This window comes from Diabrotica undecimpunctata, chromosome 1, assembly GCF_040954645.1.
Source record: "Diabrotica undecimpunctata isolate CICGRU chromosome 1, icDiaUnde3, whole genome shotgun sequence".
NCBI classification, from domain to species: Eukaryota; Metazoa; Arthropoda; class Insecta; order Coleoptera; family Chrysomelidae; genus Diabrotica; species Diabrotica undecimpunctata.
Genome location: NC_092803.1, coordinates 136,179,984 through 136,200,191, shown reverse-complemented (window position 1 = coordinate 136,200,191; position 20,208 = coordinate 136,179,984). Strand labels below are relative to the sequence as shown.

At 32.4% G+C, this 20,208-nt stretch overlaps 1 protein-coding gene across 2 annotated transcripts in view; it reads left to right on the top strand.

Annotated features, from left to right (window-relative positions):
* Window positions 1-18,835, top strand: part of LOC140432095 (paired box protein 6 homolog) — a 159,226-nt gene extending 140,391 nt beyond the window's left edge. Inside the window, exons 5-6 of one of the 2 annotated variants that reach the window (XR_011949765.1) lie at window positions 2,769-3,047; window positions 14,994-15,085. Coding sequence is in view for 1 of the 2 variants with exons in the window: in XM_072519937.1 (XP_072376038.1) it covers window positions 2,752-3,047; window positions 14,994-15,180 (483 nt within the window). In the remaining variant the exon portion in view is untranslated. Of the gene's footprint in view, window positions 1-2,751; window positions 3,048-14,993 lie in introns of both variants that reach the window. The other variant, XM_072519937.1, reaches the window with a different exon arrangement.
* The last annotated feature ends 1,373 nt before the right edge of the window (window positions 18,836-20,208 follow it).

The window sequence follows — 20,208 nt, the reverse complement described above, 5'->3', positions numbered from 1 at the left end:
TCCGTTGGTGATTTTTAGGTTGTTTAGTTCGCATAGTTCAATCAGACGTTCTCCGTTATCGTTTTGTTCATCCTCTCCAAATCTCCCCACTACTTTATCGTTTTCTTTCCTTCCGGTTCTGCCGTTAAGGTCTCCTGTTATAATTATCTCCACGTTCTTTTTAATTACCTCTATTTGATTTTGGAGTTGTTCCGTGAAATGTTCTTTTTCTACTCTCGGAGAATCGTCTGTTGGTGCATATACTGTCTCTTTACTGTATATGTCTATATGCATTTTAATTATTCTCTCGTTGATTGGTTCCCATGTTCTAACCCTGTTCTTCCACTTATTTTTGATTAGTATTCCCACTCCTGCCTTTGCTATACATTCTTTATTAACTCCGCTCCAGCAGTGGATATGGTCTTCTATTGTTTCCGTTCCATTTCCTTTTTTTTTGTTTTCTGTTGTTACTAGTATGTCGATGTTGCTTTCTTTTAATTCTTTGATCATTTCCGTCGCCTTTTTGTTCCATCCTTGTATATTCCATGTTGCACATATGAATGTTCTATCTTTTCTTCGTTTTGATTTTTGGTTGAGCTTTGATTGATAAGACTGGGTCTTCCGAACTCTTCGCAACATTGCCCCCCCCCCCCCGTAACCGATAGGGCTCCCTCTACTATCCACTATCCTGTGGATTTCGGGGGATACCCGGGGATGTGTTTCCGTATTTGGCTTTTTCATCTTGCGATTTTCGTTCTTCTTACCCTTATGTTTTTTTGTGTGTTTAGGTAGCTAATTCCTAACGCCACAACCCCCGTTTGGAGGACCTTTTCTTCAGCCGCCCATTCTGGATCAGACGCTGTTGGTTCTTCCGCCCTCTTGACCATTGTGACTTTTCCAGCCATCCTCTGCTCTCGAGACCGTTGACCGGTTTTCACCTGTATCCCAGGCAGGGACCCTCACAGGGTGCTATCAGCCGGATCAGCTGAACCCTGTTTTTTTTTAGAGGTGTTACTCCTCTATCCCTCCTCTTTTATTCGGGCTTGGGGGACCGGCTGCATCGGTTATAGAGCTACTCAATTCACCCCACACCAATCCAGGCAAAGTTTGAAAACTTTTCTCATCTGTAAATATTACCCTGTTCCAAAAATCTTGATTTTGTAGCTGATGGTTTAAAGCAAATATAAGCCTTGATTACTTATCTTGTGGTGTAAGAGCTTGTTTTTTGCTGCAATTCTTTACCTAAAACGCGATTATTTAATTCTGCGCCAAGGTGTTCGCATCTTCAAAAGGATTTTCTTCTAATTTCTCCAAAAGCGTACAATCTTCATGAGCGGTAGATATTTTTGGTCTTCCAAAACCATACTTTCTTTCGAGAGTTTCTTGTTCTCTTCATCTTTTATTAATATTAAAAACTGTTGTTCTGCTTACGTTAAAATAGTTCGCTACGGCAGATAGTGAACAACCAACTTCTAATTACGTTACAGTTCTTGCTTTTAGTTCTTTGCTAGCATGTGGAGCCATTTTTGAGTTTGAACAGAATAAGTTATCTGACAAATTTTAAGATTTAGCAGTGACAGTATGTAAATAATACGTATTTATCATTTAAAATATACTGCTCAATTTTCTACAAAATACGCTTTAAGAGTCGTATCAGTTTTTGGAGGAATCAGCTGTACATTATAGTCAGAAAAAGAATAAACAAAAATGGAAAAACTCTGATGTAGATAAATAAAAAACAGATTACAAAGGTTCATTTGTAAATAAAACAGATTCAGTAAAATAGGCACTGTTACATTTTAAAATCTTATAATAAAAAGTTTCCTAAAGTAACTGGTAATATTAGTGACAAAAATAATAAAAGAATTTTACATAACAATCATCATTATTTTATTGTTTAACTACTGAAAACTCATGTATGTAGAGTAATAATTTATTTGGACATTAGTTTATGTGGTCTAAGTGGTTACCGTCGAAACGATATACTATAATTTATTAAAGTACTCTTTAAAGGACATATTTCAGTTTGTAATGTTCTTCTGTATGTACCGCTATATTAGATTTTCTTCCTGTTTATTGATTGCTTCTTCCACCCTATTTTATCAAGCCCTTTAGGTAATTACAGCAATACTCTTCAACGTAGTTATTTGCATAATATTTCTGTATTAGTAGGTACATTAATAGAATGTCTTATTTCAGCACGAAGTTCGATCATGATTTTATCCCTTATCTCTTACTGCGTACTGAAAATATCATATTAGATTACCATAAAAAGGAAATTTAGAGTCGAACCAGGGTGTGTTTTCCTAAAAATCGAATTTTTTTAATTTGTCGCAACTTTTCCAAGGTAAAATAGTTCGTTTTACCGACCTATCATTAGGCCTTTTTCTATAGTTTACATAGACCATAGAAAGAGAAAGATGTAACAGATGAATGACAAGCTTTTACGGTCTTCGTTACTCTACATTTTTCTCTTATTATCTTTATGTATATAGTTTTAAAGTACTCGAAATTAAAAGAAAACTTAAACAGGTCCTTTCAGATACATACTTAATCTTTTAATATTCAGTAAATTATATAAAAGGCATATTTATAAGTAACGAATGAACAAAGTTTAAAACAAAAATTGTTCGTTGTACATTCAAACATTTTTAAAACCAGTGAAATAGTAGAACTTTACATTTATATACCAGTTACTTAACTCATCCTGCAAAAAACTTTCCCAACAAACCTGACCTCTCACAACAACACTAATCGGTGCATTGTAACCAGGTTTGGTTTTCTAACAGACGGGCCAAATGGAGACGACATCAGCGGATGAACCTCCTCAAGCAGTCCGACGGACCGGCAGGTGGACCTCAAGGAGCTCCTTCGAGTCAGTCTTCAATGTTTGGCGCCCGTCTGACGCCCTCCCCTCACTACAAGGGCGGTTCCACCCCTGGGTCACCGCTTACTACCCATCTCACACCACATTCCGCGGCTTCGTCCCTGCTCCTGGGAATGGGAGGAGAAAATAGCGCCTTCAAAGCTTTGGTACCGAATGCTCTAATGTCTGAGAGGTTAAGAAGGTGAGTTATACAAACTTTAACTTAACACTGTAGGTATATGTATTTACAAGTATAGTACATTTTACGAATTTTCGACTATTTTGGATTAGATTTTAGAATTATTTGCTATTTAAAGCAATATCGAAGGCAAGTAAAAATACGATTTGAACTGATAATGTATTTTACATTCATTTAAATAAATATAAAATTATTAGTGCAAAAATAGAAGAAAATTAAAAATTCTATTGTTTCAAACTTGTAGGGGTAAGTATTTACTGATAAAATAATAACAAAAACCGTCAAAATTTTTCTTAATGAGAAGAAAATGAAAGTTTTACAGTATAATCAACAATTAGATCCATACTCATGATCTCTGTCGTCGGTATCTTTATTTGGATTGTAAATTGCAGGAGTAGCTGTATTCAATTTTTCATGCCATGTTTCCAAAACATCTGCGTAACCATTACATCTAATATAGTTATCGTAGTAAGCTTTTCATATTCCCTAAATATGTTCAATGGGATTTAATCTACAATGGTAAGTAGCTGTCTTAACACATTATGTTCAAAACTATGTATAATCTTGTCTACTATAAATATTTTTGTACAGGAATTTTTTGGTTGCTTATTTAAAATTTTGGAATGGTATTTGACATTATTCAAAACTATAACAGATGGTTCATGTAAACTTGGAAGTAGTTTTTCTTTCTACCATTCTCTAATCATCCGCGTATCGTGATATCAAGCCGCTTTTGATTTTTCCGAAAACACAATATCCTCTTCATCAATAAAACCATGTTTTCCATACGCATACAATATAATGGATTGGATATGTTCCTTTGTTTCCTGATTTACCACTAGTTTTAAAAAAGTGTAGAAGTGCTACACCACTTCCATAGAAAAGTGTACCAAAAAAAGTATAATACTATATATAATAGTCTCCCGTTTTACACCGCTGTCGCGGCTTTGGGAGTATAGCAGGGTAGTCTGCTATATCTAGGGCCTACAGTATACAAGGAAGGTAACATGGCCAGTGCTACGCTTCAACCGTCTATTATTACCCCTGGTTTTACCCAAGGTACTCATTTTTATTCAGGCTGAGTCGACCTGGGGCCTATAGACATTTTTAAAATGTCTAGATGTTCTTGCCGGCGGTAGGATTCGAACTCCGGACCACCGGCTTGCGAGGCAAGCATCCTACCGCTTGCGCTACGTAGGCCCTTATAAAATAAAGTATAATACTAATGTAAATAAATGTGCAGTATCATCTAACTGAGTTTGATAACTGTTTAGCTGTCAGATGTGTTTGTCGCATCTTAAAGAAATTGCTATTTTACTTAGGAATAAGCCACCATTTAAGTTTAAATTATCTATTGAAATATGCTACCAGCAGACAAGGGGGATGCAACTGTGATAAAGGATAAAATTTAATATGAAAATAAAATTAACAATCTAATAACAAACGGACTTAACTAGTCAGTTGGATCAGTTGGATCTATTTATAATACCATGAGTTCTCCTTGTAGTGAAATGTCAAAATTTTTATTAAAGATTATTCAACCATTTGCAAATAAAAATGACACATTTGTAAAAAAAATACACAAAATTTTCTAAATAAATTATCGAATATTGAATTGAATTCAAATAATATTTTATTAAGTTTTGACAGTAAGTTTTTAAATTTATTTACAAATGTGTCATTAGATAAGACTTGGAATATAATCAAAACAAAATTAGAGAAAGATGATACATTGGCAACTAGAACAAGACTAAATATATCAGCGATGATGTAGTTATTGACATTATAATATACTGATAATACCTGTTTTCAACTAAATATTGAATTCTATAAACAAAAATTTGGTCTAGCAATGGGCTTTAGTTTATTTCCATTAGCCAATATATTTATGTAAGATTTTGAAACAAATAATATTATTTATATTATATATTATTTATTTCTAAACAAAATTTAAAACCCACAGTATGGTGGAGATATGAAGATGATATATTCTCAATATGGCTTCATGAATCAGATTTGTTGGATACATTGCTGAATGATATTTAACGATAAAGAATAGACAATAACATTAACCATGGAAAAGGAATATAATAACACACTACCTCTCCTAGATGTTTTAATCTCTAAAAATGATACTGGATATGAGAGTCAGGTGTATAAAAAACCAACACACACCAACAGATATCTAAACTACAAACTAAATCACATCATATAGATAGAGTCAAAATTACTTGTTCTAACGAAAATTCGTTCTTAGAAGAGAAACACTCTATATCTTTTAATAAAAAATGATTATCTTTTATCGTTTATAAATAAAGAATTTTCAACAATCGACCAAATGGAAGAGAACAACTTAGAAGGAGATTCTACAGCATACACAAGGAATAATAAGAAAAAACTAACAATACCATACGTAAAAGGATTATCAGAAAAACTTAAAACAATGAACAAATAATTGTATTTATAAAATATCTTGTGAATGTGATCATTTTTATTTAGGTGAAACATTAAGACCATTAAATGTTAGAATAAGTGAACATAAATCTTATAATAAAAATAGAAATTCCCTATTCAAAGATAGATTTCAAATATGTAAACACAAATGAGAAAATAAACATAGGGTTCAATGAAATGATTCAAATATAGTCCTAAAAGAAACAGATGGTAAAAAGAGAAAAATCAAAGAAGCAGCTCTAATTATGCTAAATGAGACCAATTGTGTCGCAAATTCCTCGGCAGAATGCAGTAGGATCTGGTTGCCCATATAAAAAGAGGAATTTAGTAAAAGGAAAATAGCAATTAAATTATTAGAAGGATTTTTCACCAAGTAACACAAAATAAAATTTTTTTAATTTGTTAATGTTTGTATTTTGAGAACAGTTTCCGAAGTGGAAACTGAAACGTAAATAAACTTATTTTAAACTTAACTTGTGGCTTAATCTAAATTGAAATAGTAATTAAATTTAAAAACATTAAAAAGCTTTTGGACATTTGAAAAACTAACGTAGCTGCAAAATCTTAATTTATTTTAATTTTTTATTTTGCTGTTTCTTTTAAACTGATAAATTAATTTCATCACTCACATTCATACGTTTTTTTTAAATACCGAGCTAATTATGATAAAGTTTATTTAGATAAAGAAGTAAATTGAACGTAGAAGAAAATGAAACCAAAAAATAAAGATAAATAAGTCGTAAAATATCCTGACTTAAATCGCAACTCAAAAGTTAACTAAACTAGAACGTTTCTTTGTTTAGTTTCACAGCCACAATTTTCATTTAATACTATCCAGTGTAGCCTACACTCAATTACAGTCGAAAGTTTTACACTAGAAAACAAAGGAACAGACCTGATACATCATTTTCACGCCTTTGCCCTGTGTGTTTTCTGTACTTTATACTCTCGTCCTGGCAAATCCATTTTATTCCTTCCTTTAGCAAAATCCACATTTCGTCTAAATAAAGAAGATTTGTTTGAAAAAAAAAACAAAGAGTGTTCTTTTTTAAATTATTCTAGCTTCTTACAAAACTCAATTTTTTTATATTGACACTAGCTCTTTCACACAAGGCTTTTCTATTGTCTTCCGTTTAAAACCTAAACCCAATCTGTATTTCTCTCCAGAGACTAACCCTGCAAATTTCGAGTGTATTTATGTCTTTTAATTTTAAGCATGTTCTTTCGTTTTATGCATTTTATATATAATGTCTCGAATTTCAAACTTACAACCCTCAGGAAGATCTTTAGTTTTAGGGTGTGATCTAAGTTTATATTGTGCGAACTCTACTTCACTATTTACACTTTCCCTGTTTTTCAAAACTGACGTGAGTTTTATCTCACTAGTACACAATTTATCACTTACACGTTTATGTAGGGATTAAACTGGTCGCAAAGGGCCCCCATTGACTTTTTAGCAGTAAAATAAGCGTGCAATTTAAATATTACTTGATTTATATCTTAATCACGTCTCGCCATTTTCGCTGTCAATACACAAACAAGTTCCAATCATAATTACTACTACGACAAACTTATTATTGTACCATTAATTTGCAACCGGTTTGGGAGAATCGCTAAAGTAAGGTATGAGTTTCTCCGAATAATCAAAAACTCAAGTCCAGGCTATAAGGCATTATAGCTGGTTATAAAAAATATTTTGCAGGTAAATATAAAATGAGAATATATTTCAAAAATCTAAATGTTTTTATAATCTTGGTAATTAACATGAAACTGTCTTTAATGTTGAGCAAAAAAGGTAAAACTGCTAGACAAACAAACATTTCCACGTAAAATGTGCAGTGCACATGAATTAAAAAAGGATTTTTTAAAGTCAATTTAGGTTACTAGAGCAATTTACTTAAGTATTTCTTAGACTGTACAGTAAAATAGACTATTGGTTGTCGAGTGTCTAGCGATCATTCAGAACAGTAGCAAATTCGACAAATATGCTTTAGATTTTGTTATCATTACCACTTAGCTCAAAAAAACTCTAATGCTTTTGTAAAAGCGAATTAAATAGTTTTCTTATTTTTATTTCGATTTAATATTTATAGAAAAAAGTGGTAGGGCAAGCGGTACTGTAGACTAGCGCGATAGGAATTTTCCCCCAGGACACTCTAAAAACGCGTCTATAGACCTATAATTCAAAGGCCTATGTCTTCTTAAGAAGTTTCTTATTTAGTGTCCATCTTTTACACCATACAGGAGTGTAGAAAATACATAGTACCTGAACATTCTGATTCTGAGAGTCGCAGAAAGATGCGGTACTGTCCACAGTTTTTTTTTTGACGAGCTTAGCTCGTACTTGTTCAATGTGCCAATGATTTTTTTCTGAATGTTAGTAAGTCTCGTTGGCAATAGCTCCAACATATTTGTACCGATAATCCCGGTCAATCATCTGTCTATTAAAAACTAATTGTCGACAACCGTTATTAACTTTTTTGAGACGACCAACATTTTAGTTTTTCTGATATTGATATGTAAACCCTGCGTCGTACTAACCAAAGATACTTTATCTAGAGGTCTTCCTATTGTTGGACATTATAACCGTATTGTCAGCATATCTAATGTTGTTGACAGGAACTCCATTTATCGCTTTTCCAGCTTCATCTTACAATGCTTCACGGAAAATATATTCAGAGTATAAATTGAATAGCACTGACTAGATATCATATCGTGATCGCACATTCCTTTTAAATACTTATTTCTTCTGACAGAGAGCCTTCGATTTTTTTCCACCAAAGGAAACAATTACTAAGTAAGGGATTTTCGTAAATTGGAAGAATTGAGCAAAACGACAGAAACTAGAAAATTCTTCCAAAAACTTAACAAAAATAATTGAAAAGGCTCATATGTTTTTGTAAACACTTATAATAAATAAAATAAAGGAAAATAATAGTATTTTTAGAATTGTGTAAATTTTTTGAGTGCTTTCGGCTTGTAAAGACATTCTCAGAGGTATGATAGAGTTTTCGAAAAGCACCACTACTAGCAAGGTATCCCATTGGTTGAAAAAATCAACAATATGTCCTTGTTTAAAAGGTTAAAAAAACTTGTTTCTTGGAAAAAGCATATAAAAGACACAAACAACAAACCCGACCACGAACTAATACTATCATAAGACACTATACACTCCGGTACAAAAAATCAGTCCATAATATATTTCACACTTATTGCGAGGACTGCTGAAGACTTATATGGCGTATATAAATTTAGAGAATAATTACAATATCCTATAAGTACAATTATTAATTTCTATAGATTTTTAAAATTTTTTTTATAGCATTTTTTTGGGGTTTATACTTCTGTCAAACCTTTTACTGATTTTAACTGCCCGACAAAACGTTTTGAGTTTAGAATTTTAAATTGTATTAAAATGACATTAACACCAACAGACACTCCAGAGCAGTGGCTCTAGCGCAAAATGGTTGTAGTCAGTATTATTTCGCCTAAGTAGTAGGTGTAAGTCATTCTGCTATTTAAAGAGCCACTCAGCAGTTTAATCAAAACGGCAATTACACAAGATCAGGATCAGGCCTTGGGAGTGCAACATCCGCATGCGATGATCAATTTTTGGTATCTTTGAGTTTAAGAAATAGACATCTAACTTCAATTGCGGATGCCAATGGCCTGACGGAAGTCCAAAATGTAAATGTAAGTAGGTGAACAGTTCGTCAACGACTTTATGACTTCATTATTATCAAGAATGAGTTTTGACTCTTCCAGGATAAGTCCAGCTTTATTTTAAGGTCACAAGACAGTTGCAAAAGAATCTGGAAATCATTTAACATTTTATTTTTTTTTAAAATAGGTACATATACGTAGGTTAAGAAACTAATATGAACCTTGTGCTTGTACACTTGCAGTCAGTATATTAATTCTTGGTGATATATTATCAGAAAGAGACACCCTTAAATCAGGTTCTACATTAAATCTGGAGCGATATTTTGTTTTTATAGCAGTCAATGTGGAGAAAGCTGTCTCGTACAGGTATGTAGATGCGAATGGCAGCAATTTCAGCAGAGACGTTTTGTATAACAGTGGATATTCCTTTTCCATCATTATCCAGAACTTGGATAGATCCGTGGTTTTGAAAATAGATCAAAGGCTTTCATCGGACAATAAATCGATCAGCTGCTCCTTTTCTTTCAAGTTCATCTTCACAGTGTTAAGATCACAAGTGAATGGATAATTTATCCATTGATCGCCGTGTGACGTATCTGGGAATCGTATTATCAAGTCTTGCTTAAGGCTTGTAAGATGCATGATGATTTTGGTTTTAATTTCTTCTTCGAGATTTATATTGTTTTCTTCAGAAAATTTCTCCAAACATGCAAACATCTCGTAGTTTTCAGCACTGATTTCGTCTATCCACAAACTTATTTTCCTACAAAAAGCTTTTATTTTGTTCGCCAAAATCAATACATTTGTACTCTCCCCTTGCAACGATTGATTTAAATCATTAAGTTTTTCAAAAATGTCCGAAAGATAGCCAACTGTTGCCAGCCAATTTTCATTCAAGAAATATTCCGCTAGCTTTGGTTCAAGTTCAGGTAGAAATATTCTGATTTCATCTTTGAGATCAAATACACGTTGGAGTATTTTTTCTCGCGATAACCACCTGACCTTCATATGTAACAGTAGATTTTCGTATTCTGATGCCAATTCGCTACGCATTATTTTGAAAAGGCGACTGTTCAATGCGCGAGCTTTAATAAAATTTATTATTGTTACGACTTGTTCCAACACTTTATTTACATCTGGTTACAAATGTTTTGCTGTAAGGGCTTCACGGTGAATCATACAGTAAATAAAGCCTACATGAGGTGCAATCTCAGTTACTTTTGCTTTGAATCCTGTTCGGGAGCCGGTCAATGTAGCTGCGCCGTCTGTACACACAGATATTCCTACTTTATATCATGGATTTTCAAAAAGGTATTACTGCATTAAAAATTGCTTCACCGGTTGTTTTTCCTTTTAATCCTTGACAAAATAACACATCTTCGCATATATCGTTTTCATATCAGTATCGGATAAATATCAAAAGATGAGCTACATTAGTTACATCAGTGCTTTCATCCAGCTGAATAGCAAAATAGAGACTCCCTTTTATGCGATCTATAAGTTGTATTTTGATATCATCAGCAAGTAGATTGATACGACGATGAACAGTGTCACTTGATAGTGGAATTGTTTTCAGTATATTGGCATAGAAGAAATAAGACAAATAATACTCAGGCTCAAAAGAGGAAAGGCTGCTGGCTATGATAAGATAACTGCTGAAATGTTAAAAAATATGGGAGAAAATGAAAATGAAATGCTTAGAAAAGTTTACAATAAAGCATGAAATGAGAACAAGATCCCAAAAGACTGGGAAGTGGGCGTTATTCTACCCATTTTCAAAAAAGGTGACAGACGAGAATGCAGCAACTACAGAGGTAAAACTCTCCTGAGTATCCCTTCCAAAGTTTACGAACGAGTACTGGAGAAAAGACTACTACAAGAAGTAGACCATAAGCTGGAGCAGTCACAGAGCGGTTTCAGGAAGGGAAGAAGCATCCATGACCATGTTTTTACACTCAAGCATCTAATACAAAATGCACGAAATACAAGCACGGAACTATACCAAGCCTTCATAGACCTCGAAAAAGCATTTTATAGAACCCCGCGAACCGAAATAGACAAAAGCCTAAGAAACAGAGAAGTAGACAGCAAACTCAGAAAAGCTATTATGAGCCTATACAAGAACACCAGAAACAGAGTAAGAACAGATAATATGGAATCAGAAGATTCCATATTATCTGTTTAGTTTAACTATAACTGTAAAGTTTAGAGTCAATGATAGCTTACGACAAGGAGGTGTACTAGGCCCCATCCTGTTCAATATTGTACTAGATGATGTAATGAAAGAAACTAGAGAAGAAACATCGAGAATATTTGTTGGACATAGAAACCTGGAAATGATACAGATAGCGGAGTGCCATTTGCAGATGACCTCGTCAGATTTGGAAGAAACGAGGACGCACTTAAGAGAAACCTCCAGATATGGAGAGATAAACTCGAAAAACGTAACCTGAGAATTAATGAAAGTAAAACCAAGGTCATGGTATGTGGGAAAACAGACCAACATACAAACATTAAAATAAATAACTATACTTTAAAACAAGTCGAAACCTTTAAATACCTGGGAGTGCAACTAGAGAGTAGGGGTACACAAGAAGCAGAGATAAACAGTCGAATAGCAAACGCTTCCCGGATATACCACGCAATTAAGAGCACATTCCTATCGAAAAAAGAAGTATCCCAAAAAGCAAAGATAGCTATCTACAACACAGTTTTTGTACCTATCTTAACATTTGGATGTGAAAGCTGGACGCTCACCACCAGACTAAAAAATAAACTGCAAAGTATTTTAACGAAGTATCTAAGAAGAGTACTAGGGGTGACCAGAATGGACAGGATACGGAACGATGAAATAAGAGAACGCCTTAAAGTCCAATCAATAGAGAAGAAAATCGAAGAAGCCCAACTGAGATGGTACGGCCACATGGTAAGGATGGATAAAAAAAACATTGTTGGTGTGTTGACATTTTACAATAAAATAATAAATTCCTAATTAAAAGCTCATTTCTTGCAGAAATGAAAAATGAAATATTTAACTGAGACCCACCGAATTGAGATTTTAATGATGATCGGTTACGGGGAGAATTGTAGAAGTCAAGTTGAAGTAGCAAACTTATTGAATCAGAGGTATCCTCAGTTGTCTAATATTGCACAAGGTACGGTGTCTAAAATTTATGCACAATTCAGAAAACTTGGACATGTCAAACAATTAAAAAGAAAAACGAACTTCATTGAAGATGAAGTGAAAGTGGATATTTTGTTAAGTGTCGCAGAGAATCCAACGCCAAGTTTACGTCAAATTGCAAGTCAAAATAATGTGAGTCACACAACTGTCCTAAGGTGTCCCAATGAAGAAAAATGTCATCCATATAAATTGACTTTTGCGCAGGAGCTAACAGAAGACAATCCAGATCCAATCCAGTAGAATGGATTTCTGCGAAAGAATGATGAATAAAATTAACACAAATGAAATAGCTCTTGGCACAATTCTTTTTTCTAATGAATCAACATTTACATTGAACAGAGAGGTAAACCGACAAAACTGTAGATATTAGTCAGCGGAGAATCCTCATTGGATGCATGAGACTCAGTTTCCTCAAAAGTTGAATGTTTGGGCAGGTATTATAAGAGATCATATTATTGGTCCTATATTTGTAGATGGTAATTTGACAGCGGAAAAACAGCTAACAGACGATGCTCTTCCTTAGTTGGCTAACTTATATCTAAATCCAATAGATCCAACCCTACTGCATGAAATTGTCTGGTTCCAGCAGGACGGTGCAACACCCCATTATGCTTTAATGGTGAGAAATTACTTGAATGAAATCTTCTTCAATAAATGGATTGGACAAAATGGTACTATTGAGTGACCTGCTAGGTCGCCAGATCTACTAAAACCTATTATAAACCTATTATAAACCTAGAATATTTCACCTAAAACTTTAAACAAAGTTCGGGACGAGTTTTATAGGAGACTGTGTTATTGCCAACAACAAGGTGGAGAACATTTTGAGCATTTATTTTAATGTAATCCAATCAATTACCTCGGGTATTCTATGAATTAATTGTCTTGAAGAAAATTATATTTAATTTCAAAATTTCACCTTGTAATATTCATAATAGACTCTACATGATATAGCTCGTTGAGATCAGGTTTTTAAGGAGCTTTTAAAAACATAAAAATATACAGGGTGTTCCATTTAAAATACAGATTATGGACTATGCCAGACTTGCGTGGATCACCCCGTACATTTTAATTAATGTTTAAAAAAAGCACATTTAAATTTAAAAGGTAAAGTATCTCAACGTTTTTTATTATTTTATAAAATAAGGACACAAACAATTTTATTCCATAAGTGTTTTCCACACTGTATATATATATATATATATATATATATATATATATATATATATATATATATATATATATATATATATATATATTGGCATACTTTTCTCCTTGCATGATCGAAACCATTTTCATTGCAGCTAGAAAAATGAGCGTCTCGCCAATGTTGTGAGGTTTTTTAGTTTTGGCAATCAAAAAGGCAACCTCGAAAGATGTTTGTAACGCTTTTTGGTTAACTGTTGTGTATTTTTGGAAATTAACCTGCTGTGACGTTAATTTGGTGGCATGGTGGTGGATCGTATAAAATTCGATAAGTACAGGACCTTATTGACTTTTTCACTTTTTGACGACCCCATAAAGATCCTTCGCGACCCCAGGGTTGCGGACCGCTGGTCTAGAACATAGTGCTAGACTCACCAATATATACTTAGATATCGGGATTGTCTATATGAATTGGCCAGCTTAATCAGAGACCCTATCTATAAGACCCAAGCTTAATCACTCGAACATCTATGGGAGACACATCTTCTTCTTATTTTTTAGGTCCTGTCTCTAATGGAAGTTGTCAATGACTTCTGCAAATATGTATCCACGCTCTGCTTTTTTATAAGGGTCTAGTTTTGTTCAATTCTTGATGTTATGCATCCAAGTCCTTTGTCATCTGCCAGTACCACGCTTTTCTTTTATTTTTCCTTTCATTATTAGTTGATGGGACATACGAGGTATGTGAATTCAAGTTTGGCTACCTCTCTCAAACAACTTGTCCGAACTTAGTGCTGCTCTTTAGAAAATATGGAAAGAATGGGACCAACTTGATTCAAAATATAATTACCAAGACGCATGCAGGGTGATATAAGGGTCCGAGGAGGAAATACTAGGTCTTAATAAAGAATGACATAAACAACATTTTGTTATAACTGTTTTTTATCCCCAAACCTACTTTTCATTTCTTCAATTTTTAAATATTGTCATATTTTTTTATGAATAAATAATTTTTTCCCGTAAATTGTTTTTCTTATTTACATTTCATACGTTTCCTTAAGTTTATGTGCAATCTATAAGTGATATCTCCTGTTATCTTCTTTTAAAATATGTCTTTTTCTCTATAAACTAGGCGTGGATGAATTTTTTTGTACCTGAAAGTATTTTGTATAACGATGTCAACACTAGTCATAGTTATACAAAATCTGTATCAAGCATCTGCATAGTTTCTAGTATTTTTATAATGGCACAATAAAAAAAGTTAACTTTTACACTCAAGAATATGGGTACATTTATTACCAACCTGAAATGTATGTGTTCGTTTTTTGTGACTCCAAAGATTGATAATTATAAAGTTGGGTTTTCACTTACATATAACTACGTAGATAATTGTCAGCAAAAGTTAATGTAATAATATAATTTTCACACAATATAATATAATAATAACATACTTTCTAAACGTCCTATAATTGAGAATTTCAAATATTTTTCTTTCTTTTCAGACTAAGCGACTACGCCTCTGACTCCGAGGAAGAGATAAACGTCAACGACGAATCGGACTTGGAGGAGCCCATGGAGAGGATATCTCGATCTTCGAGCCCCGTAGAAGTCGTAGATGTGCTGGCAGCCTCAGCGAAGGATCCACCTACGTGTCAACCGTTACAACTCACCATGCACAATCGAGACTAGCGAACAAGTAATACCGTGTTTTTAGGAAAATAAAATAGAAAGAGCCACAATTCATTTTTTTTGAGTTCGAGTTTCCTGTGTAATTGAGTTATTTTTACTCATTTGGAATAATATTAAGAACAAATAGTATTGTATTTATGTCCTTTTCAGACTGAGCGTTTTAAAACTGTATGTGCAAGGTTTATTTCTTTCAATTCTAGTCAAAAAAAATATATTATTCAAATTTTTTAATTGCCTTTTTAGATGTGTTTTGTATTTTTAACTTTAGAATCAAAATATCTCGTACTCTGTATTTTTAATAGTATACATATATACCCTTAAGCATACAATAATTAATTGTTAAAAACAAGCAAAATGTACAAACATCTTGCATATTCTTATTAAAATTAAAATATATTACCAAACTCCAAAACGTCACAGGAAGAAATAAACTTTGTAGAAAAATGGGTGTTCTGTTTTTTCCTATGATATAAAACTTAATACTACCAAAGTATTGTTAATTATTAGGTACTTATTTATAATTTTTTGTATATAGTGACTTCTGTCAGTTGCAAAGTCCAACTGACAAATTCTGTACAGTAGTTCCTTTCTCGTTCTATTTAAAATAAGTATAGCGCAAATGTTCGTACCATACTTCATAAAAAGCTTATGTACTCATTTTTTTTATAGACAACTGTACCTGTTATAACCTTAAAAGGTTTTCATATGAAAGATATTTTTGTATAGGACAAGGTGTGAAAAATATTTAGAACAGTCAGTGAAAAACTATATAAATTTTGAACTTTATTTATGAAAAGTTTAAATGTGTATGAAGTAGTATAAAATATGTTCTTCGAGGTAAGCAATACTCTGAAATCATAAAATAGCCCTTACTATCGATTTTCCGCAAAGTAAAATAGATTTGAATGCGGTTTTGGGGCATTCGATTCATAATAATATCTACAAAAACATAAAGATATGAAAAACTACATTTGTTCTTTAAAAACATGCATTTTAAAAGTGTGTTTTTAAGAATTCAAAGTTACAAAATTTAAAACTCAATGAATATTGACAAAAATAACTTCAAGTTTATTACTCGGGGGCTCTTGGGGTCGCTGAACACAAATATGACACCGACAAAAACCTCCGGAGTACCTGCTGCTGATAAGGGTCTTATCAACTCCTCCCTATGAAGTTTTATGAAAATTTGTTTTATGGTTTACCAAAACTCGTTACTTGAGGGTTTTCAAGATCGCTAAATACAAAAATAATATCGGCAACTCGACTTTCATACGGTATTATTAGTATGTATGTATAGCGTTAACAGGCCTTTTAGGCCCATTGCTAGATAGATAATTTCCATTGATTTCTGTTCTTAGCTGTCAGCTTTCAATCTCTGATTCCCATCTCTATGACATCTTCCATCACTATATATCTCCTTTTTTTTGTCTCCCTCTCTTTTTTCCCCTTAGGTCCACTTTAACCAATATTCTTGACTTGTCTGTTATTTTGCATTCTTTCTAGTTGTCCGATTATTCTAGTCTACGTTTTTCACTAGTTTTATTATCATCTTTTCCATTCTTCCTCAACTTTTTACCAAACATTCTGCGAAGTATCTTTTCTTCCCATGCCTTCAGTCCATTCTGTATTGTTTTGTTTATAGTCTATGCCTCGGCAGTGTATAGCATTTTGGGTCTAATTATAGTTTTGTATGCTTACTCTTATTTTTGTATTACGAGATATATCTTTGGCCTTAATTATTTTGTTCATGGCTCCAGCATATCTGGTGCTTTTGGTCAGTCTCAGGTTAATTTCAGTTTCTTTCTTACATTTTTGATCAATAAGGGTACCTTAGTACATATATTCATCCACCTTCTCGAATACTACAACTGATCCATCCTCCATTTTTAATTTAAAGGATCCCCTGGTGTTTATTCCTTTTTTCTTAAAATTTCCATGTACATACTTGAATTTAATAATATTAAGTCAGTCATATTTTAGAGCTTTCCCGAATCAGTCCTTTTGTTATACTTGCCAATTCTTTTCAATTTCTTGCAATGAGAACCACATTATCAGCGTACTCTAAGCTCTGGTTCTCTTTGTATAAAAGACCTATTTATCCCACTAACCCTTATAATTTTTTGTAGAACTGTATTGAATAGAAAGGTCGTCAAAAAGTCTCCTTGGCAAACACCTTTTATCGAATTCTTCTAAGACTGTACCGTTTCATTTCACACACAAATAGTTTTTATAATTGTCAACCAATCTTACAATTTTTTCTGGCACTTGAAATTCTTTTAGTGTTTCTATTAATTTGTTTCTGTCTTAATATTGCCAAATTACTTCGCAATTTAACAGCTCTTCAAAATATTCTTTCCTTTTTTCACATATTTGGTTTTCGTCCACTATCAGGTTTCCTTGTTCATAATTTACATTCATCGTTCTTCCGTGGTACCCAGTTTTAACGTATTTGACCTCTTTGTAAAAATTTTTTATTTCATTTTTCTTGTAATTTTCTTCAATACGCTTTATTTTATCATCCATATACTTTTTTTCCGAACCCCTAGGATTTTCTTTACTTTTTTTTTTTCGTTATTCGGCATAACTTTCTAGGTTTTCTTATTTTTGCGATCGCAAATTTTTTAATCTTAAATCTGATCTTATTTTTAACTTTGTTCTACATTCGTCATCGAACCAGTGTTTTTTTCTTAATCTTTTGAATCTTGGTATGTTCTTCGACGTTGCTTCCTTTGTAGTCTTTCTCATTTTTAAGAACTTTTGTTGTATGTTACTCACAGTAGCACTAGTTTGTTTGACGTAATTTTCTTCTATCATATTTATATCACTACCTCACATTTTCAAGGTTTTTAAAAATTAAATTTAGCTTGCACTTTCATTTTCCGTTTGTGCTTTTTAATTATTATTGCATCTCTCATAATAATTGTAACCGAAAAATGATCAAAGTCTACGTCAGCAGTCAGCACCTTTGCACGTTTTCACATTTGTTATTAAATTGATATATTTATTGTATTTTTGATTAGTTTCATTTGATCCCGAAATTTTCAACGTTCCTTTATATATATTCTTTCTCCTAAAATGCGTACTCATTATTTTTATCCTGTTTTCAATCTTTGGCTATTACCATTTGTATTCATATGTTTACTTTTCCCCCTTTGTTATGTTTTTATGTCTCCTATAATAATTTTAATATCATGTCTGGGCATTTCTTCAGATAATGACTCTAATTTTTAATAAAATTTATATTTTACTTCTCATTTTTCTGCTGATGGAGCGTGTATATTTATTAGCAATATCAGTATTATTAGAAGTGTATCTAAAACATGTGTGGTTTGTCAAAAGTTACAAAAAAATTTCCAATTACTATTAATTTAATATTTTGTAGTTATAAGACAGACTGGGGTACCTGAGAACTCATGTAGTTGTTGAAAACATGGTTTGTTCTGCAATTTAACTTGCAAAAATTGTGCAGGCTTAAATTTCACTAATCTTAAGACGTATTTACCGAAATAATTGAATTCATCCGAAATGGAAGCATGAGAAGAAGAATATGATAACGAACAGGGTTGAAAAATCATGAGTATTGTTCTTGTATTATTGTACTGATTTTATATATATTATTTTATATATTGATGTATTTTTTGATTACAATAAATAATTAAAACACAGTTTTAGGCATCAGTGTAATTTATATTAAAATTAATTTTATATTTTAAAACAAATATTTCTATAAAATTGCAGAAAACGACGATGGTGTCTCCTGTTCCGAGCGCTAGACAACTTGGAGACTATGTCTGTGACGTTTTTTGTTCACCGACATCGAAAACCCCCAAGCAACAAGTGTTGGTTAATTATATAATTAATTTTTATAAAACTCCAGAGGAAGGTGTTGATAACATGCTTACCGGGCATCAGGTAGTCCGAAGACTCTTACCGGTGTCATATTCATGTTCGGCTACCTCAAATAATCATCGAGTTATAAATCATTGAATTTTTATCATTGAATGCTTAAAAATGCATTTTTTTTTATTATACAAATGCAGTTTTTCCTTCCTTTATGATTAGATACAGTCACAAAGTGTGTAGAGATTATTACGAGTGGAATGACGAAAACCGCATTCAAATCCATGTTATTTAATGGAAAATTGATAGTGCATTGCTTTATTTCCTTGAATAAAATACATTTTTAAATTATTCATGTATTGTGTGTAATATTGTGTAATATATATGTCTCTAGGGTTTCAATTTCTCGTTTAAATATTTTTTACAATTGGTCCTTATCAAAAATAACTTTATTTACAACCATCTCATTATTACAATATTTTCTTCTAGTTCTTCACGCAGAAGTAAATTTTTATACATAAGTATTTGACTTAAAATTTGCAAAAAATTGAACACTTCAAAACATTCCACCAAATCTGTTCCTATAGCTAGTACTTATGTAAATATTTCCAATTTTTAAAGGAGTTTTATCGATATAATAAATTTTTTGGGCAAATATGTGTTTATTTGTGATACAGCGAAAAATATACCTTTTTAAATTTTTTTTGATGGTCGACTTTTATATGTACATGACGAAAAACTCTCAAAACTTTATTATATATCCACGTATCGTCTAAATTGTATACATTTGAAATTTACCTTAACTTTTTAGAACTTAAAATTACTTCTTAGAAAAGATGAAGGTTTTTTTTCAATTTTATTTATTAGAAGCCAGTTCATGAAAGGTTCTTGCTTAGATGAATCGATATAATGAGAAATTCAATTTTATATTCCCTATGTTGTCCATTCATGGTCTGCTTGATTTGTAAATTGTACAATGCACAGATTCAGGTAAGAATATGAATTTTGATTTTAAACAAGTAAAAAGAAGTTTATTTACCATCTATAATGAGCAAGAAATTTATTTAGTAACTATAGTTTTCTCAAGTTTGTTTGTCGTTTTTTAATTGTTTTTTATTGTATTTACCTTAGGCGATAACTACTTATAACCTGATACACAGTTCATAATGTTGTTTCAATAAATTTTAC